The sequence below is a fragment of the Hemitrygon akajei genome, chromosome 22, assembly GCF_048418815.1.
Source record: "Hemitrygon akajei chromosome 22, sHemAka1.3, whole genome shotgun sequence".
NCBI lineage: Eukaryota > Metazoa > Chordata > Chondrichthyes > Myliobatiformes > Dasyatidae > Hemitrygon > Hemitrygon akajei.
In genome coordinates this window covers 53,721,923-53,744,451 of record NC_133145.1, presented here as the reverse complement: position 1 = coordinate 53,744,451, position 22,529 = coordinate 53,721,923, and the positions used below count along the sequence as shown (strand labels likewise).

Below are 22,529 nucleotides of genomic sequence, written 5' to 3'. Positions count from 1 at the left end.
TGCCACTTCTTTGTCCATTCTCCTAATCTGTCTAAGTCACTCTTTAGCCTCCCTGTTTCCTCAACACTACCCACCCCTCCAAAAATTTTTGTATTATCTGGTAACTTGGCCACAAAGCCAGCAATCCCATCATCCAAATTACTGACGTACAACGTAGAATGAACACTGACCTCTTTGGAATACCACTGGTTACAGTAGCCAATCAGAAAAGGCTCCGTTTTTTTTACATTCTTTGCCTCCTGCCAATCAATCAATGCTCTACCTGTGCTAGTATCCTTCCTGTAATACTATGGGCTCTTATCTTGCTAAAAAGGCACACGTGAGGCACCTTATCAAAGGCTTTCTAAAAATCCAAGTATATGACATCCACCATTTCTCCTTTGTCTATTTTGTTTATTTCTTCAAAAGAATTTCAGCAGATTTGTCACGCAAGGTGTTCCCTTAAGGCAGGGTTACCCAACCTAGGGTTCATGGACCCTTTGCTTAATGGTATTTGTACCAGGCATAAAAAAAGGTTGGGGACCCCAATGACTTTGGCCTACTTTATCATGTGTCTCCAAGTATCCTGAAACCTCATTCTTAACTCCAGCAACTCCCCAACTACTGAGGTCAGGTTAATGTGATCTATAATTTCCTTTATTCTGCCTCCCTCCCTTCTTAAAGAGTGGAGTGACATTTGCAATTGTCCAGTCCTCTGGAATCATGAAAAAATATTTTGATTCTTGAAAGATCATTAATAGTGCCTCCTCAATCTCTTCAGCTAGCTCTTTCAGAACCCTGGGGTGCAGTCCATCTGGTCCAGGTGACTTAGCTACCATCAGACCTTTCAGCTTCCCAAGACCTGAAGTCCATATCTACTCTCACCCCTCTTTTACTCGTTATATATCTGAAAAAAATTGGTATCCTCTTTGACATTATTGGCTATCTTACCTTCGTAGTTCATATTTTCCCTTCTCTTGGCTGTTTAATTGCATTCTCTTGGTTTTTAAAAGCTTCCCAGTTCTCTAACTTCCCACTAATTCAGCCCTATCACTCAGTTTCCCATCCCCCTGCTAAATAGTATAAGCCCTCCTCAACAGTTCTAGGAAACCTGCCCACAAGGATATTGGTCCCCCTCAGATTCAGGTGCAACATACATCTTTTATACAGATCATACCTTCCCCAGAAGAGATCCCAATGGTCCAGAAATCTGAAACCCTGCCCCATGTCCCAGTTCCTCAACCACATGTTCATCTGCCAAATCATCCTATTCTTACCCTCACTGGCACATGGCACAGGCAGCAATCCAGAGATTATTCCCCTGAAGGGCCTGCTTTTCAGCTTTCTACCTAGCTTCCTACATTCTCTCTTCAGTACCTCCTTCCCTTTTCCTACCTGTGTCATTGGTGCCAATATGCACCAAGACTGAGCATGTGCTGAGGATTTTCAGAAAATGGAACAGCATGCAGCCAAGGGCTGTAGCGGGATTGCATTAAAGTTAAAGGAGCAACCAGTAAGCTTCAATTTGGATATGCTATTGAAGAGTTGGAGGTGGATCTGATAGGATAACAGAAATTGGAAAGAGTAATCTGTAACTAAACCTGATTCCCTGGTAAAGAGAATCAGGAAGATTGGGACAAACTGACAACTCAGCCTGGAAGTGGAGTTTGAATGATACATCATTCTTTACATCTTACCAACAAGAATAATATCTTCTATCTGCAGCAATATAACAACTTCATAAAATCATATTTTCCAAAATAACATTTGACGTGGCTATGGACCATCATCTGGAAATCTAGGTGTAGAAAACACTATTTCCCCTATATACACAACACAAGTTTCTTCAATGAAATGATAACTTCAAATAGATCAAATAAATTGAACATATTTGATTTCTCTTTCACAAAACCATGATGACTTTGCCTATTTACCTTGAAGTTTTTTCAGTGCCCTCATGGTTAATTGCTTGTACTATTTTCTTTATAGCAGATATAAATCTAACTGGGGTGTAATTTACTAGCTGGGATTTCTGTCTTCCTTCTTTTTCTGAATAACTGTCACTTTTTCCAATCTAAGGAATTTTGGAAAATTAAAATTAAGACCCTAAGATGAAGGGACTTATCACAACACAGTTCAAACCATTTGCTCGGTGTCATTACCCTGTACTTGTAATTTTCAAGTTCAGCCTTCTCTTACAATCCCTGATTTAGAGCTTTTTTGTGGATATTACTTGTAATGTCCATAGTAAGAAAATTATTCAAAATATTTGTTTAATTCATGTGCCACCTACTTCCTTTGCTTTATTGATTTCCTAAACTCAATTTTCATAGCACTAATATTTCTTTTGTTAATTCTTATTTCAATATATTTAGAAAATTTTCCCATCTGTTTCTTATATTTCTGACTAGCTTTATGACACTACAATTTTTCCTTCCTAACTAATCTTTACGGTCTTTTTCATTTTCTGTAAATTCTTCTGTCTTGCTTTTATTTGATAGATAGATAGATAGATACTTTATTCATCCCCATGGGGAAATTCAACATTTTTTCCAAAGTCCCATACACTTGTTGTAGCTATGCATCTAAATCACTCTCTCCAAAAGCATTAATAATAGCTTTTAAAAAGTTCTTAAGTAGTTTACTTAAATACATTAAATACAATCAACACCGGCACTTTAACATATCTTACTCCTGGCGGTTGAATTGTAAAGCCTAATGGCATTGGGGAGTATTGACCTCTTCATCCTGTCTGAGGAGCATTGCATCGATAGCAGCCTGTCGCTGAAACTGCTTCTCTGTCTCTGGATGGTGCTATGTAGAGGATGTTCAGGGTTTTCCATAATTGACCGTAGCCTACTCAGCGCCCTTCGCTCAGCTACCGATGTTATACTCTCCAGTACTTTGCCCACGACAGAGCCCGCCTTCCTTACCAGCTTATTAAGACGTGAGGCGTCCCTCTTCTTAATGCTTCCTCCCCAACATGCCACCACAAAGAAGAGGGCGCTCTCCACAACTGACCTATAGAACATCTTCAGCATCTCACTGCAGACATTGAATGACGCCAACCTTCTAAAGAAGTACAGTCGACTCTGTGCCTTCCTGCACAAGGCATCTGTGTTGGCAGTCCAGTCTAGCTTCTCGTCTAACTGTACTCCCAGATACTTGTAGGTCTTAACCTGCTCCACACATTCTCCATTAATGATCTCTGGCTCCATATGAAGCCTAGATCTCCTAAAGTCCGCCACCATCTCCTTGGTCTTGGTGATATTGAGACGCAGGTAGTTTGAGTTGCACCATATCACAAAGTCCTGTATCAGTTTCCTATACTCCTCCTCCTGTCCATTCCTGACACACCCCACTATGGCAGTGTCGTCAGCGAACTTCTGCACATGGCAGGACTCCGAGTTATATTGGAAGTCTGATGTGTACAGGGTGAACAGGACCGGAGAGAGCACGGTCCCCTGCGGCGCTCCTGTGCTGCTGACCACCGTGTCAGACCTACAGTCTCCCAACCGCACATACTGAGGTCTATCTGTCAAGTAGTCCACTATCCAATCCACCATGTGAGAGTCTACTCCCATCTCCGTTAGTTTGTGCCTTAAGATCTTGGGCTGGATGGTGTTAAAGGCACTAGAGAAGTCCAGGAATGTAATCCTCACAGCACCACTGACCCCATCTAGGTGAGAGAGGGATTTGTGCAGCAAATACGTGATAGCATCCTCCACTCCCACCTTCTCCTTATACGCAAACTGAAGAGGATCCCAGGCGTGCCTGGTTTGTGGCCTCAGATTCTGTATTATCAGCCGCTCCATGGTCTTCATCACGTGCAATGTCAAGGCAACAGGTCTGAAGTCATTCAACTCCTTTGGTTGTGGTTTCTTCGGTACCGGGACAATACAGGATGTTTTCCACTGTCTGGGTACTCTTCTCTGCTCCAGGCTCATGTTGAAGATGCGCTGTAGTGGTTCTCCCAGCTCAGTCGCACAGGCCCTCAGTAATCGTGGGGAAACTCCATCCGGTCCCGCCGCCTTGCTGGTACAGATCTTCCTCAGTTGACCTTCCACCTGTGCAGCCGTAATCCTGTACAACAATATACCTTTGCTTTAAGATTGTCATTGTTTTTAACTGTTTTTAGTTAACCATGGATAGTGGGCCCTCCTCTGGGAATTTTCTTGTCTGGTGGAACGTGTATATCCATTCTGTGTATTTTAAAGGTCAGCCACTGCACCTTTACTGACTAATTTCTTAAGCCAATTTTCAGGTTAGCTCTGCTTTCATGACCCTATACAAATTTAAAATACTAGTCTCAAATCTATTCTGCTCTTCCTGATAGTGGGCTAGCAACAGCAGAATGGCTTTAAGAGAAGCATTTCTCATGGTGATCAGTAGCTCTGGAAATAATTCAGATGTGTAGCTCGGGTGGTTGATGGTTGAGATGAGTTGTTCTCTGATCTTGGCAATTTACTTACAAACATTTCATCACCATATGAGCTGACATCATCAGTCAGCAGTTGATTGTGGTGTCTCCTCTGGCTTCTTGGCCTTTATATATTTTTCAGTCAGCTGATTGGATATCAATTTGGAAACTCAATTGTGATGTGGGGAGGAAATCTTGTCACTGATTGGCTGTGTGGCAAACTTCGTATGTTGTGGTTAAGAATTTTACCTGCATCAGGTCATAAATAGGATCAAGAACTATATGCTTGTTTACAGAATTTTTCTTGGAAAACCATGCTTCTAGGAATTCTCTTGCAAGCTGCATGTTTGTGTGTGCCATGACTTTCCCTGCTGCTCAGTTGAATTTGTGCCCCTCTCAATCTTCATGGTTAGAGACTTGGTCATTCCACTTTACAGCTAATTGATGTTCACGATCCTTGTGGATAGTTTACTCCCTGTTAGGCCGATATAATATTTGCGGCAGTCCCCACACTGGATTTTTTTGGACTACATTGTCTAGCGTTGTTCATTGTTTTGGTCTACAAAGTACTCTCCTCAATGTTGACGTTGGTGTGTGTGCATCTGAAATTCTGTGTTCTTGGAGCAGTCAAGCTGTCATTTCTGAGATATTCATTTATAGAACATAATAGTTCAGCACATTACAAGCCCTTCGGCCCACAATGTTGTGCCGACACTCAAACCCTGCCTCCCATATAACCCCCCACTTTAAATTCCTCCATATACCTGTCTAGTAGTCTCTTAAATTTCACTAGTGTATCTGCCTCCACCACTGACTCAGGCAGTGCATTCCATGCACCAACCACTCTCTGAGTGAAAAACCTTCCTCTAATATCCCCCTTGAACTTCCCTCCCCTTACCTTAAAGCCATGTCCTCTTGTACTGAGCAGTGGTGCCCTGGGGAAGAGGCACTGGCTGTTATTGGAGATTAAAGTTGCAACGTTTGCTGTGTGGCCAGAACTATGTGACCAGCCTTGTGTTTGCTATTTACTATGTATCTAACTTATTAGCCAGAATGTAATCTCTGTATTGTCTCTGTACTATTGAATGCATCAGTGCCTTAAGAATGTAGCTAGCCTTAAGAAAGTAGCTAACAGTGAAAGTAAGCATGTAGAGATAACGGTGCTAGACGGGATCATGGAGTGGTGTGATGATATGGGGACCAGTCATGGCCGAGAAGGGGAACACGTGTTCCAGGGAGTAGACTAGAGCAAGTATGGGCTATGGAGTGGTGTGATGGTATGGGGACCAGTCAAGGCACTAGAACAAGTATATGCTAATGCAACTAAGATAAGAAATTACTATAATACTGTGAACTAGGGCTCGGCAGACAATTAGTGACACACTCATTAATTGTCTCAGCTTTTGTTTGCAAATAAAGGCTTATACTTCTTGAAGAATTTTCTGTGTCTCCTGGTTATCTCAAGAAACCACGACTCTGTCCACTCTGTCTATTCCTCTTAATATCTTGTACACCTCTATCATGTCTCCTCTCATCGTCCTTCTCTCCAAAGAGTAAAGCCCTAGCTCCCTTAATCTCTGATCATAATCCATACTCTTTAAACCAGGCAGCATCCTGGTAAATCTCCTCTGTACCCTTTCCAATGCTTCCACATCCTTCCTATAGTGAGGCGACCAGAACTGGACACAGTACTCCAAGTGTGGCCTAACTAGAGTTTTATAGAGCTGCATCATTACATCGTGTCTCTTAAACTCTATCCCTCGACTTATGAAAGCTAACACCCCATAAGCTTTCTTAACGACCCTATCTACCTGTGAGGCAACTTTCAGGGATCTGTGGACACATACCCCCAGATCCCTCTGCTCCTCTGCACTACCAAGTATCCTGCCATTTACTTTGTACTCTGCCTTGGAGTTTGTCCTTCCAAAGTGTACCACCTCACACTTCTCCAGGTTGAACTCCATCTGCCACTTCTCAGCCCACTTCTGCATCCTATCAATGTCTCTCTGCAACCTTCGACAATCCTCTACACTATCTACAACACTACCAACTTTTGTGTCATCTGCAAACTTGCCAACCCACCCTTTTATCCTGACATCCAGGTCGTTAATAAAAATTACAAAAAGTAGAGGTCCCAGAACAGATCCTTGTGGGACACCACTAGTCACAACCCTCCAATCTGAATGTACTCCCTCCACCACGACCCTCTGCCTTCTGCAGGCATTGTTTTTGGAATTTTATAGTCTAATGGTTTAGTACATCTTTCTTTTGAACAATTCTCTCTTCTATTCTTGTATACTTTCATGATTAGTTTCTGTTCTTATCATATTTTCTTTGCTGAATTAATTTTTTTTCAACATGTTTTGAACTCTTCTTTAGCTCTTTTGCTGCTGGTCAGAGAGGAGATTAACGCAATAGAAAGGAAGGACATTAGCCTGGAGGATGTGGAATTGATATGGGTAGAGACGCATAACACTAAGGGGCAGAAAACGCTGGTGGGAGCTGTGTACAGGCCACCTAACAGTAGTAGTGAGGTTGGGGATGGCATTAAACAGGAAATTAGAAATGCGTGCAATAAAGGAACAGTAGTTATAATGGGTGACTTCAATCTACATATAGATTGGGTGAACCAGATTGGTAAGGGTGCTGAGGAAGAGGATTTCTTGGAATGTATGCGGGATGGTTTTCTGAACCAACATGTCGAGGAACCAACTAGAGAGCAGGCCATTCTAGATTGGGTATTGAGCAATGAGGAAGGGTTAGTTAGCAATCTTGTTGTGCGAGGCCCCTTGGGTAAGAGTGACCATAATGTGGTGGAATTCTTCATTAAGATGGAGAGTGACATAGTTAATTCAGAAACAAAGGTTCTGAACTTAAAGAAGGGTAACTTTGAAGGTATGAGATGTGAATTAGCTAAGATAGAGTGGCAAATGATACTTAAGGGGTTGACGATGGATATGCAATGGCAAGCATTTAAAGATCGCATGGATGAACTACAACAATTGTTCATCCCAGTTTGGCAAAAGAATAAACCAGGGAAGGTAGTGCACCCGTGGCTGACAAGGGAAATGAGGGATAGTATCAAGTCCAAAGAAGAAACATAAATTAGCAAAAAAAAAGCGACACACCTGAGGACTGGGAGAAATTCAGAGACTAGCAGAGGAAGACAAAGGGCTTAATTAGGAAAGGGAAAAAAGATTATGAGAGAAAGCTTGCAGGGAACATAAAAACTGACTGTAAAAGCTTTTATAGATACGTGAAAAGAAAAAGATTGGTCAAGACAAATGTAGGTCCTTTACAGTCAGAAACAGGTGAATTGATCATAGGGAACAAAGACATGGCAGACCAATTGAATAACTACTTTGATTCTGTCTGCACTAAGGAGGACATAAATAATCTTCCGGAAATAGTAAGGGACCAAGAGTCTAGTGAGATGGAGGAACTGAGGGAAATACATGTTAGTAGGGAAGTGGTGTTAGGTAAATTGAAGGGATTAAAGGCAAATAAATCACCAGGACCAGATAGTCTGCATCCCAGAGTGCTTAAGGAAGTAGCCCAAGAAATAGTGGATGCATTAGTGATAATATTTCAAAACTCCTTAGATCCTGGATTAGTTCCTGAGGATTGGAGGGTGGCTAATGTAACCCCACTTTTTAAAAAAGGAGGGGGAGAGATACCGGGGAATTATAGACCGGTTAGTCTGACATCAGTGGTGGGGAAAATGCTAGAGTCAGTTATCAAAGATGTGATAACAGCACATTTGGAAAGAGATGAAATCATCGGACAAAGTCAGCATGGATTTGCGAAAGGAAAATGATGTCTGACGAATCTTATAGAATTTTTTGAAGATGTAACTAGTAGAGTGGATAGGGGGGAGCCAGTGGATGTGGTATATTTAGATTTTCAAAAGGCTTTTGACAAGGTCCCACACAGGAGATTAGTGTGCAAACTTAAAGCACACGGTATTGGGGGTATGGTATTGATGTGGATAGAGAATTGGTTGGCAGACAGGAAGCAAAGAGTGGGAGTAAACGGGACCTTTTCACAATGGCAGACAGTGACTAGTGGGGTACTGCAAGGCTCAGTGCTGGGACCCCAGTTGTTTACAATATATATTAATGATTTAGACGAGGGGATTAAATGCAGCATCTCCAAGTTTGCGGATAACACGAAGCTGGGTGGCGGTGTTAGCTGTGAGGAGGATGCTAAGAGGATGCAGGGTGACTTGGATAGGTTAGGTGAGTGGGCAAATTCATGGCAGATGCAATTTAATGTGGATAAATGTGAGGTTATCCACTTTGGTTGCAAGAACAGGAGAACAGATTATTATCTGAACAGTGGCCTATTAGGAAAAGGGGAGGTGCAACAAGACCTGGGTGTCATTGTACACCAGTCATTGAAGGTGGGCATGCAGGTACAGCAGGCGGTGAAAAAGGCAAATGGTATGTTGGCATTCATAGCAAAAGGATTTGAGTACAGGAGCAGGGAGGTTCTACTGCAGTTGTACAAGGCTTTGGTGAGACCGCACCTAGAATATTGTGTGCAGTTTTGGTCCCCTAATCTGAGGAAAGACATTCTTGCCATAGAGGGAGTACAGAGAAGGTTCACCAGATTGATTCCTGGGATGGCAGGACTTTCATATGAAGAAAGACTGGATGGACTAGGCTTATACTCACTGGAATTTAGAAGATTGAGGGGGGATTTTATTGAAACTTATAAAATTCTAAAGGGATTGGACAGGCTAGATGCAGGAAGATTGTTTCCGATGTTGGGGAAGTCCAGAATGAGGGGTCACAGTTTAAGGATAATGGGGAAGCCTTTTAGGACCGAGATGAGGAAAAACTTCTTCACACAGAGAGTGGTGAATCTGTGGAATTCTCTGCCACAGGAAACAGTTGAGGCCAGTTCATTGGCTATACTTAAGAGGAAGTTCGATATGGCCCTCGTGGCTAAAGGGATCAGGGTGTATGGAGAGAAAGCAGGTATAGGGTTCTGAGTTGGATGATCAGTCATGATCATACTGAATGGCTGTGCAGGCTCGAAGGGCCAAATGGCCTACTCCTGCACCTATTTTCTATGTTTCTATATTATTTATTCAACTCCAGAAGTTTAACTGTTTATTTCTGTTTCATATAACCTTGTTCCCTCAGTTTGACTGATCAATTTGTTGCAATTTTGCAGTTTATTTGTTTATTACTTCTTTCTTTAAATAATTATTTTTTTCGTTCAATATATTTTCATAAATAATCCTTCTCTTTCATCTCGTATTTTTATTTTTTCTGTTTAGAAAATTAATAGACTTAACTTCAGTAAGTTTTCTTTGAAATTATTCTTTGCAAACACCATGTTTTAATTTTAAAAAAATTCTTTTGAAGGTTATTTGGTCTAGGTTGGAATTCATTCATTACTAATCTTTTTTTCCCTTGGAGCTCTGCCAGTAGGATGTTGTGGGTGGGATTCATCAGTAGATTAGCTTTCATCCTCTCTTGGGCGATTTTTTTCTTTGGGAGGGAGGAGGGTGAGAGTGGGCTATTTTCTTTCTTTTTCCTTTTTATCAGCTGTTTGGTTATCCCTGACTCATCTATTGCTTGGTTAAGTATTTTGAATTTTAAGGTTTGGATATTTTGTATATTCCAGTGGCTTACATGTTTAACCTCTGTTTTACGCATATTAAAATGGTACACAATATTAATTTACTTAGTTTAAATGTGATAGGTTTAAACCACCCTGTGAAACACAGTAAGATTTTTACCTATATTAAAAAATTGAATGCTTCAATTATTTTTTTTTACAAGAAACACATTCACAGATCTGACTGCGGGCATTTGTTCAAGCGTTGGAATGGTCTAGGTTTTCATTCTTCCTTTCAAGCCAGGGCCAGAGGTACTTCGATTTTGATTGACAACTCAGTTGCCTTTGTTCAACAGGATGTAATGTCTGACCCTAATGGGCGGTTTGTTATAGTCTCAGGGAAATTAGATAACAAATTAATGGATTTTGCTAATCTCTATGGTCCGAATATAGATGATCACAGCTTTTTTGAACTTTTTTTTTACCAGATTTAAATTTATACGCTTTAATCTTGGGAGATGACTTTAACTGCTGTCTTGATCCTGCTTTAGACCATTCGTCTTTGAAAAGATTGAATATTAGTAGATCTGCCTCCTTTATCCAATCTTTTCTAATGAAATGTGACATTATTGATGTTTGCTGTTTTTTTACACCCAGCAAGTAGAAAATATTCCCTTTTTTTCCTCATCTTTATCATAACTATTCCAGGATTGATTTTTTTTGTCGATAGTTATTTGTTCCCCCTGTTCGATCCTGTGAATATAAAGAAATTGCTGTTTCAGACCATGTCTCCATCTTTTTATCTTTAGATCTTCCAGGTGTGTCTCAATCAAACAGATTTTGGCATTTTAATCAAGTTTTACTATCAGATAAGGTTTTTAAAATATTTTTAAAGAGTCAGATTACTTTTTTCTTTGAAGAGAATACGCTAGATGGTACTTCCAGCATTATTTGGGATGCTTTCAAGGCTTATATTAGAGGCCAAATTATTTCCTATAAAGCAAGTATTAAGAAAAAAGCTATTAAGGAGAGAACTGATTTAGCCAATTAGCTGAAACATTTAGATCAAAAATATGCTTCCGATCTGGATATGGTCTTATATAAAAGACATGTTGAAGTTAAAACTAAATATGATCTGCTCTTAACTCACCCTGTTGAAACACAACTTTTAAAAGATAAAAGTCAATTTTATGTTCATGGTGATAAAATGGGCAAACTTTTGGCTAATCAACTTAAAACTTTAATAGTTAAACGTCAAATTAAGAAAATCTCCAAAGCAAGAGGTGATATAACATCTGATCAATTCGAAATAAATAATACTTCTAAAGAATTTTAATCTAAACTGTATAGCTCTGATACCCCTAAAGCCAATTTTTCTATGAATAATTTTCTAGATCGTTTAAACTTTCCCTCACTTTGAGGTTAATTGAAAATGGTTAGAACAACCTTTTTCTTCTGAAGAAATTGCCTGGGTTGTCCATTCTCTAAGTTTGGGGAAAGCTCTCGGTCCTGATGGATTTTCGGGAGAGATTTATAAGGCTTTTGCTCTTTTGCTCATTCCTCACTTACTTTCTGTTCTTTCTGACTCTTTTAAATTAGGCAGGTTACCACAATCCTTTTATGAGTCCTCTATTTCGCTTATTCTCAAAAAGAATAAAGATTCATCTGATTGCTCTTCCTACAGACCTATTTCTTTACTTAATGTTGACGCTAAAATTTTATCTAAACTTTTGGCTCATAGGATGGAAAACATTCTGTCTTCTATTATCTCTGATGACCAGACCGGATTTATCAAAAATCATTATTCTCATTTTAACATTTGTCGTTTACTGAATGTTATTTATTCTCCCTCTAAAGAAATTTCAGAATGCGTGATTTCTTTAGATGCTGAGAAAGCCTTTGACCAGGTTGAATGGAATTATTTATTTAAAATATTAGAAAAATTTAACTTTGGGTCCAATTTTATTCAATGGATTAAATTACTTTATTTAGCTCCCACTGCACAGGCTCTTACTAACTCTCAGATTGTATTTGATTGTATTCTTTGAGGATTTAATAAAACACATTAATGACAGTAGAGCAGTGGATGTAGTATATATGGATTTCAGTAAGGCATTTAATAAGATTCCCCATGCAAGGTTCATTCAGAAAGTAAGGAGGCATGGGATCCAAGGAGACCTTGCTTTGTGGATCCAGAATTGGCTTGCCCACAGAAGGCAAAGGGTGGTTGTGGATGGTTCATATTCTGCATGGGGGCGGGGGCAAGAGTCAGTCACCAGTGGTGTTCAGCAGGGATCTGTTCTAGGCCCCCTCCTCTTTGTGATTTTTATAAATGACCTAGATGAGGAAGTAGAAGGGTGGGTTAGTAAGTCTGCTGATGACACAAAAGTTGGGGGTTGTGGATAGTCTGGAGGGTTGTCAGAGATTGCAGCGGGACATTAATAGGATGCAGAACTGGGCTGAGATCTGGCAGATGGAATTCACCCAGATAAGTGGAAAGTGGTTCATTTTGGTAGGTCAAATTTGAAGACAGAGTATAACGTTAATGTTAAGACTCTTGGCTATGTGGAGGATCAAAGAGTTCTTGGAGTCCGTATCCATAGGACATTCAAAGCTGTTGCACAAGTTGATAGTGTTGTGAAGAAGGCGTATGCTGTGTTAGCCTTCATCAACAGTGGGATTGAGTTCAAGAGCCATGAGGTAATGTTACATCTGTTTAAGTCCTTAGTTAGACCCCACGAAGTACTGTGTTCAGTCAGGTCATCCCAATACAGGAAGGATGTGAATACTACAGAGAGAGTGCAGAGGATGTTGCCTGGATTGGAGAGCATGCCTTATGAGAATAGGTTGAGTGAACTTGGCCTTTTCTATTTGGAGTGACGGAGAATGAGAGATGACCTGATGGAGGTATATAAGATAATGAGAAGCAATGATCATGTGGATAGCCAGAAGCTTTTTCCCAGGGCTGAAATGGCTAACAAGAGGCAGCATAGTTTTAAGGTGCTTGGAAGTAGGTACAGGGGGGACATCAGGGTTAAGTCACACAGGGAGTGGTGGGTGCATGGAATGCACTGCCAACGACGTTGGTAGAGGCAGATACAAAAGGGTCTTTTAAGAGACATGGAGCTTTGAAAAATAGAGGGCTATGCAGTGTGGAAATTCTAGGCAGTTTCTAGAGTAGGTTACATGCTCGGTACGATATTGTGGACTGAAGGGTCTGTAATGTGCTGTCGATTTCTATGTTCCATATTTCAAATGTATGGAAGGACAACTCGTTTGGTTGCTTCTTGGTTGGTGCATTGTCGACCTTGCAGGCACATTGAGTATGAAGTTCCACGGGTAACTGTTTCATGGGAATACTTTAAAGAGATGTGTCTCCTCTAGTTCCACTATGCTGCAGTGTGTCTCTGATCTTCAGAACAAAGTTCTGATACAGCTCTTCTGGTGTGCATTTGGATGGTGGCTGTGATAATTTAGAAACTGATCTGTATGTATAGCTCTAGTTTGAGACAGAAGAAACTGTAGATGCTGGAATTTGAAGGCAAAAAAAAAAAACAACTTTTGGTAGGATAACAACACACACAAAATGCTGCGGAACACAGCAGGCCAGGCAGCATCTATAGGGAGAAGCACTGTCGACGTTGCAGGCCGAGACCGTTCATCAGGACAGCCCTTTTGGTAGGATACATTTGTTTTAAAGTAACTGCCTTTTTCCAAAGCAACATAAACACACTTTGCATTTAACCTCAATTTTGTCAAATTATGGAATTTCAAGCCCTAAGCAATTGTAGCAATCCTGTGGTGATTTGTACTAATACAAATACTAGCATATCTTAACTACAATGGTTCAGAGTTGTGCTGTTGTAATTTTATTAATTTTGGACCTGATGGTTACATTCGAATCAATTTCTAAGTTAATAGTGCTTTACAGGAGAGAGAAAAGAAAAAAAATGTCTGATATGTTGTCTAGTACTTATTAATGTATTTATGTTATTTTTCAAAATATGCTAAAATATAGTATTTTCTAAAAGTATTAATTTCCATAAGAAAAATGAGATTAATTGCTGCCCCTCATAGAAATTCAATTTGTTCTTTATGTGCTGAAATTGTGATTGAAATTATAACTATAATTGTAAATTTTCAAATGTTAATTTGATTAGCTTTGCAAACCTGGCTAGCAGTACTGTGAAGTTTTGCCAAACCATTTTCAAGTCGATCCATTTTAGCGATTAAGTCTTTCCTTTTGCTTGACAGTAGGTTTTGATAAAGTTTAATTTGTTCCAAAAATGTTTTGGGTGTTGTGTAGTTGTAGCGTCTTTCAGTAGCTAGGTAGACTGCAGATACCTCTTGGACACTTCTGTGTACAAATGCCATGAACTGGCTTATAGAGTTCTTAACTTCAGCCTGAAATGCAACACAGTATGCAGAAATTTCAATGCTTTTACAGATACATAAAAATTAATGCTGCTATTTGAAAAGCATAAAACATCTCATAAATATAGCCAATAATTTAAGACACTATATAAATGTAAATACTGTACCATACTTAAAGAACAATAGGTATAATGCAAAATCTTCACTCCAAACTCCTTGGAACTGGAATGCATTTGAAGTATGAAGAGACTCAGATTATAGGTTTCAATCTTTGTTAATCTTTAACAATGCTGCTTTTATCTACACATGTAGTTTTTAAATTATTTTACAACATTGAGCTACTCATCTGAAGAAATACAAGTGTCAGTGCTAGTCCCTTAGAATTCAGGATGACAGAATGGAAGTTCAGTTGGTACGGGGAGCTAAATCACATTTCCTGCATATTGAACTGTATTCCAAGGTCTTCCAACCACAATGATATAGGAGGTAATACTACTAAACAGAAGTTTTCTGAGCAACAAAAATAATGTGGCTGCCAGCACAGGTCAGAGGCAAAGTACTCTTTGGCAAATTACCCACCTCTTGTTTCTCAAAGCCAGACCGCCATTTGCAAAGGCACTAGTTAGGAATGAGATGGGTTACTCACTACTACCTTTATGAATGCTGCACCAATCAAAATCAAAAAGAGGACAGAAGAATAAAATTGGTGACAATGGAAATAAATTTGTTTGGTGATGGACAAAATAACAGTTTTGATGTTCAAATGTACACTAAAAAGACCAGGCTGTTAGGCATTGATACATTCCAAGTACTTTACACATTTACAAAATAAAAATGTAAAAAATATTTTTTACCTCAATTCCCTCAGTTTTGGCAAGGAAGCGTCTGCTAACAGACATCAAAGCATCTTCTGGCCATTCGTGGAACCAGTCTATTGATGTGCAGTTCACTAAAGCAGGGAATTTTCGAGCACGTACCCGTAGAACTGAACCCACAGGTGAAAAACATAGAACAACCTGCAAAAACAAAGAAAATGGCATAAAAAGAAAAATATGCCTTAAAGTAACTAAAAAAAGATGAATTTTATAATATATTCCAACAAGAAAGGATATTTGTCATAGCCTCATAGGCCAGAAAACATTGTACTCTATTCAGCACACTGAGTTTGTGCTAGCATTTTAAAAGTAACCAGATCGCTCCATTCACCAGCTCTATCCCCATATTATTTGTTCAAATATTCAATTCCATTTTGAACACTATTTCACTAAAATGGTGAAATCTACTTTCACCATCCTATCAAGAGCATTCAAAAATGTAATGACTCATAAAATAGATAAATATTATTTTCATGTGTCATCTCTAGCTTTTGTTGATTGCCTTAATTATTGTTCAATATTTAGGAAACATTCAGTCAGTAAGAATGGTTTCTAGCTAAACTTGTGGGCAACAACATGTGATCCAAAAACCATATTTGGCTTGTGAAAGGACTCCAGTTGGTCTTCCTCTATGAATAGCAGACCATCTATGCTTGCTACTCCCCTGCTTGCAGTTAGTTATCTGTAGCAACAACTTAGTTACTGAAGACATTTCTGAAGAGAAGTGCCTTGGATCTTCTCACTTTAAATGAGCAGCCATTCCCTATTAATGGAAGAGTACAAAAATAGAAAGAAAAAGCAGATGAAGATATGGCCAGAGAGAGGACTTTATTTCCTGAGAAACAAAGATGTTTTTGAGGACTTCAACAAGTTAGATAGGTTTCTCTTCAATGGGAACTGAACAAATCCTCAAATACCTTCTAGTAGATATCTGATAATATACCACATAAAAGAAGTTGTTATTACCCAAGTTAAAAGTGGATTGAGTAATATATTGTCAAATCACATGGGATTTGGGAACTAAAAGGAAACAGAACTATGATAAAGGGATCATTTCAGATTGGCTAGATTTTCAGATTTTCTAGAGTGGGGTCTTGAGGAATCAGTGCTGTGGCCTCAGATATTTATCATCTATATTTACCATAATTAAAGTTGCTCATGGTACAAATATAGGTGGATTGGCAAAGCTGTGAGTGGGACATAAAGAGCCTGCAAAAAGACATCGAAAGTATGTGAGTGGAAAAGATGTTAGCAGAAAGACTGTATGATGCAAGCTATTTTGGAAAGAAGGGTAAAACAAAAAAATTCAATGAAGAAAGATAAGCTTTTCTATTTTTCCTTCCAACATCGAAGAAGAATATTTTGGCCGATTGAATCTGTGCCTTTTTTCCCTTGTTTGGTCTAAGACTGTAATGAGGATAGGAACTGAGTGACCTTGGCTGAACCCAAACAGGGCTTCTGTGAGCAAGTTGTTGCTAAGCAAGTGTTACTTGATGGCTCTAGCAATTATACTATCCATCACGTTTCTGAAGATTGAAGGTACATTCATCAGACTACAGACATCTCAAGATTCTGCTAGCCACAGTCTGGAAATCACTAAAGTCATTTATATTTGTGCACTTTCACAAAAAAATCATATAGTGGTAGAAAATACTGCCAATTTCATTATTAATACAATTATAAAATCTAGACTTCATTATGAGGCAACCTGGGGTTACAAAGTGTAATAACATCCTCCTGCCAATGATGATGATGTAGTACTTCATAATTTATTATACAAAATCTTCAGATCCACTAAAAATAAATACCCCTACTTTTCTTCTTTCCAAACTGCTATATAAACGATCTAGATATTACAAAGAAGTAACAGCAAGATATATGAGGACGAAATGATTTTTTAACCTTCGGGTCCATCCTTCAATTTCTCTGAAGTATATTTTGTTTTACCTTTGTTGCACTTAACAGAATAAGCAGCCGATTAAAATTATTAAAAATTCACAAAAGCATAACCATACCTTTAATTGTCTCCTCACTCTCTCTATGAAAAATTTCCAGCAGTTATCTTTGGTGTCCTGCAAGCCCAGTAATTTAACTTCATTTTTCATGGCACCAATAATATTTTCCAATTCATCATCCTGAAATAACCCTGGAATCTCACCAGATGCTAAAAGATCATTAATAAGTACAAGGAACATCTCTTCTGCCACCTGGGAATCAGTCATCAGAAATACTGTTCCATGGTTCTTTACTCCAGCATTGATATATTGAGCAGCAAGGTCTACCTATTTTAATAAATAGTGATAAAATCAAGTCAGATCCATATGACCGGATGACTTCAAGTTGTATAATGAATTCTACACATCAGCATGTAAAGATGGATAGATATTTTAAAAATAGTTAAAATCTTAATTGAAAGAAATTTATAAGTACATTAGAATCTCAGTAAACTACTATAAAGTTAAATTGCATTTTGTGATGATGGCATTAATAAAGAGAACTTGTAAACATTGCTGTTCTTATATTTTTCCTAATCTGCCTTAAAGTAGGCAATGTCATGAGCAATACATTTTTATGAGTTTATGAAAAGGAAATCTACCTCATTATTAATGGAGAAAACAAAATCCTGCCTTTAGCTAAATTCTACTATAATTATGAAGACTTTAATCCCAATTTAGCTTGCCTGTGTGAATTGAAATACATTTTGTTAAATTGAGGTGCTATTTAACCAGAAGCCAATACATACAAAGTAACATAATTCTTATGACTGGATGCATTTTATTATTTAGGAAATAGATAACAAACTTTTGGAGAACTTCTACTTTTTGGAGAGAATGAGAAAGGCTAGTAATGAGTAATGAATATTAGAATTAGTAAAGATGTGTATCATGTTTCAGCAGCTGTTAAGTCGAGGGGAGAGCAAAGTTTGATTTTGCTACAGAGACAAATACAGACAACCTTAGTGTTAGCACAGTTTGTGGAGTCCAGCTCGGTTTCAGGTAATTGCCAAGAAGTTGTCTAGTTCTACTCAATTGCATAATAGCTGAGAGGTCTTAAAATTAGGTTATGTGTCAAATATATAAAAGTCTGCTGATTGTAAAAGAGCAGGCAAGGTAGCTTATCATAATTACAGTCCCAGACATGTAATTAGTAACTTTATTAAGTACTGACTTAGATTCATAGTCATATAGCAAAAAAATCTTTCCCATCCATGTACCAGTTCAGGTAAATTTTACAGGTCATAACTTGCTCGAAGGATACAAATATGGTTCTTGGAAATATTGGAATGGATTTTAAAGCCAACTGCATATCTCAAGAACTTAAAAAGGAAAAGGGGATTGGAATGAGTTTCCGTAGATTTCGCACTACAGAGCGCACCTGATTAAAAGCCGCTGGCTCTAATTTTAGAAAGAAAATCAATTTTGTACTTGTACAAGCCGCACCGGATTTTCGGCCGCAGGTGTCCCACGTTGTAATATGAGATATTTACACAGAAAGATATTACACGTGAGGATTTTTTAACTTTTAATTAAATCCATATGGTAACATAAACAAATACATATTGCAAATGCTTTTTTTCGAACCGTGCCTGTAACGCGGCTACTTTTAAATATACATACGTATCAGTAACACACAAATTACGTTGCGTATACTTTTTTACTGAACAACATTCCAATATCTCCTAACGACTGGTAAAAAATATATATACTGCAGCCTACCAGGAAAAGTTATTGATCGCCTTTAACTTAAAAGCAGCGTTCACTCAGATCTAATGCCGCTTGCCCCCCACATTCCCGTTTATCGCAAACCGGTATTTCCCACAAGACGCGGCGAAACCGGGTGTGACGTCATAGCATCCCGCGATGTAGTACAGAAAACAAATATAGTTAAAACACTTCTAACTTAGAAATTACTAACAAATGAATTACTAAGCAAAAATATTATAAACTAAATAACTGCCATAAAGGCAGCACAATGCTTTTCTTCAAGTGTTTTCCATGTTGATGAGGGTGAGTACAAATGACTGATTTACAATAATTTAATTGTGAAAGTGCGCTTGATTTATCGTACAATTTCATTGGACCTCTGTGAACTACTCATCAATTTTATTGGTCTACTGTTATGAGGCAAAATGTTTTTGGCGGCATGAAAAAAAATCATGCATTAGCCGCACCGTAGTAAAGGCCGCAGTGTTCAAAGCTGTTCAAAATGTGGGAAAAAAGTAGCGGCTTATAATCCGACATCTACGGTACTAGTTTGCAAGATCAGAAATTTCAAAGTTGTGTTTTGAGGAGAAGGGGATTGATGACAAATTTGAAAAGCATTTAGTACTTCAAGGAGAGATAATATTATCTTGTATAAGGATATCATTGTGAAGTTTAAGAATATAAAATTACAGTCATTAGTCCTTGGTAACCTCTCTGATTCAAGTAATATCAGTTGATATGTATTGGTTTCTGATTAAGCAGAATCTAAATTTTAAAATTCTCACTCTTGTTTTCAAACTTTTTGAAATACCCATTCCCCTCTACCTTTAAAATTGTCTCCAATTCTTAACTCTTTGAAATATCTGCATTCTTCTAATTCTGGCTTCTTGATTGCTCTGAATTTAGTTGTTCACACATAGGTACCATGCCTTATGAATAAAAACAATATCTGATTATAGAAGAGATTTGTTTACATAGAGAAGCATCTGTAATGCTTGGTGGCAGGAATTAAAAACAATGATTCTGAACTTTTCAGTGTTTGACTGGAAGAAAATGTTTCTCCTTTAGCAATACATAACTAACAATTTAGAAACTGTAAAAAGTAATGAGGCGCTCGAGGAATATAAGAAATGCAATAGAAGAAAAAGAGAGAAATAAGGAGGGCTAAAATAGGATGTATGGTTGTTCTGGCAGACAAGGTGAGAGTGAATCCCTAGAAGTTCTATAGATATACAGAATTAGAACACAAGGATAGCAAGAGACAAAATTGGTCCATTTGAAGATCACTGTAATCATCTACACATGGAGCCGAAAGAGATGGGAAAGACCTTACATTAATTTTTCGCATCTTTATTTACTCATAATACAGACACTAGGTCTATAGCACTGAATCAACAGAGTAGTGTGGTCATGGACAATATTCAGATTACAGAAAAGGAGGTATTTGATGCCTTGAGGCAATTTTGGCTGGATAACTCCCCAGGGCCTGGCAAAGTGTTTCCTCAGACTTTGTGGGAGGTCAATGCAGAAATTGTAGGGACTAGGCTGTGGTAAACTATGTATACCTGTCTGGACATGCCCCTCTGCTGACTGCTCTATGGCTCCTCCCACAGACCCCTGTATAAAGGCGATTGGGGCACTGCTCCCCCCTCAGTCTTCGACATGTCGTCCTCCCTTTTCGCTGTTAATAAAAGTCTATCATTCACTTCCAGTGTCATTTAGTTATTGATGGTGCATCATAGGCTGAGATATTTTAAATGTCTGCAGTCGCGGATGAGGTGCCAGAGGACAGCAAATGTTGTTTCATTGTTCAGGAAAGGCTCTAAAAGTAAGAATGCAAATTATAGGCCAGTGAACCTGACTTCAGTTATAGGTAATTATAAGATATTCTGAGCTTTATGCGTGGTAAGTTGTGTCTAACCAGATTATGTTTTTTTGAGACTGTTACGAGGAAGTTTACTGAAGGAAAGGCAGTGAACATTGCCAACATGGATTTATGAAGGCCTTTGACAAAGTCCCACATGGGAAGCTGATCCAGAAGGTTAAGTCACTTGGCAGTTAGCATAGAGTAGTAAATTGGATTCAGTATTGGCTTAGCGGATGAAGAGAGTGTTAGTACGTGATTGTCTCTCTGACTGGAGTCCGTTACTATTGGCATGCTGCAGGGATCAGTGTTGGGTCCATTATTGTTTATCATCTTTATTAATGATTTAGATAATAATGTAAACAGGATCAACACATTTTCAAAGTTTGGAGGTGGAGTGGACAGCAAGTAAGGCTATCAAAGCTAACAGCATGATCTGGATCACCTGGAAAAACCCATTGAAAATGGCAGATGGAGTTTAATGCAGACAACTGTGAGGTGTTACAGTTGGCAGGACAGATCAGGGTAGAATTTACAGTGAAATGGCAGAGCACTGCGATGTGTAGTAGAACAAAGGGATGTGAAGATAACAATCAATAACCCCTTGAATGGTATCACAAATAGATAGGATCGTAAAGTGAGCTTTTGGCACATTGGCTTCATAAATGAGAGTACTGAGTACTGGAGTTGGGCTGTTATGCTGAAGTTATACAAGATGTTGGTGATGCCAAATTTGAAGTATTGTGTATAGCTCTGGTCACCTAACTACAGGAATGATATCAATAGGTTTGAAAGACTGCAGAGAAAATTTATAAGGATGTTGGCTTGAGGACTTGAGAGAGAGCGAGAGAGAGGGCGAAGGCGAGAATGAGAGCGACAGAGAGATATCATTGCCAGTTGGGATCAATCTTAAAAGGACAAGTCTCAATGGGACTGAGTTTTATTTGAGCCAATAAAAAGTTGTAAGTTGTAAGCAGAGCGACCATTGTTGGAATGGGCTAGTGTTAGAGTGGTCAGGCTTTGGCTCAACAAGCTTCCGCAAGGATAGGTGGAGGTTCTAAGTAAGCATCTAGCAAGTTGTTTTCCTCTTCCCTTGTGTATTAGTACATAGTTAATGTAGTGAGAGTGGTTCCAGGGTTAGTGGTATGTTCTTTGTGTAACATGTGAGTACTCTGGGAGGCTTCCAGTCTCCCTGATAACTACACCTGCAAGAAGTGCACCAAGCTTCAGGTCCTTAGAGGCCGTGCTAGGGAACTGGAGCTGCAGATCAATGACCATCGGCTCATACGGGAAAATGAGGTGATAGATAGGAGCTACAGGGAGGCAGTCACCCCAAGTTACAGGCATCGAGTACCCAATTGACTGTCAGGAAAGGGAAATGGAGTAGGCAGCCATTGCAGAGTACGCCTGTGGCTGGTCCCCTCGATAATAAGCATACTGCTTTGGATAATGTCAGGTGGGACATCCTACTTGGGGAAAGCCACAGTGACTGGGTCTGTGGAGCTGCTCAGAAGAGAAGAGAGGTGAAGAGGACAGCAGGGTGATAGGAGATTCCATAGTCAGAGGAAAAGAGACACTCGGATGGTATATTGCCTCCCAGGTGCCAGGGTCAGGGATGTCTCAGATCAAATGGGTGAAGAGCATATTGGTACCAACAGCATATATAGGAAAAGAGAGAAGGTTTGAAGAGAGAATATAGGGAGTTAGATAGAAAGTTGAAAAATAAGACCTCCAGAGTAGTA

General features: G+C 39.0%; 1 protein-coding gene across 1 annotated transcript in view; it reads right to left on the bottom strand.

Annotated features, from left to right (window-relative positions):
• Nucleotides 1-22,529, bottom strand: part of LOC140714860 (dynein axonemal heavy chain 17-like) — a 249,147-nt gene that overhangs the window by 53,053 nt on the left and 173,565 nt on the right. Inside the window, exons 54-56 of the mRNA XM_073026542.1 lie at nucleotides 17,235-17,501; nucleotides 15,199-15,360; nucleotides 14,141-14,374 (exon numbers count right to left, since the gene is read on the bottom strand). Of these exons, the coding sequence (XP_072882643.1) occupies nucleotides 14,141-14,374; nucleotides 15,199-15,360; nucleotides 17,235-17,501 (663 nt within the window). The remainder of the gene's footprint in view (nucleotides 1-14,140; nucleotides 14,375-15,198; nucleotides 15,361-17,234; nucleotides 17,502-22,529) is intronic.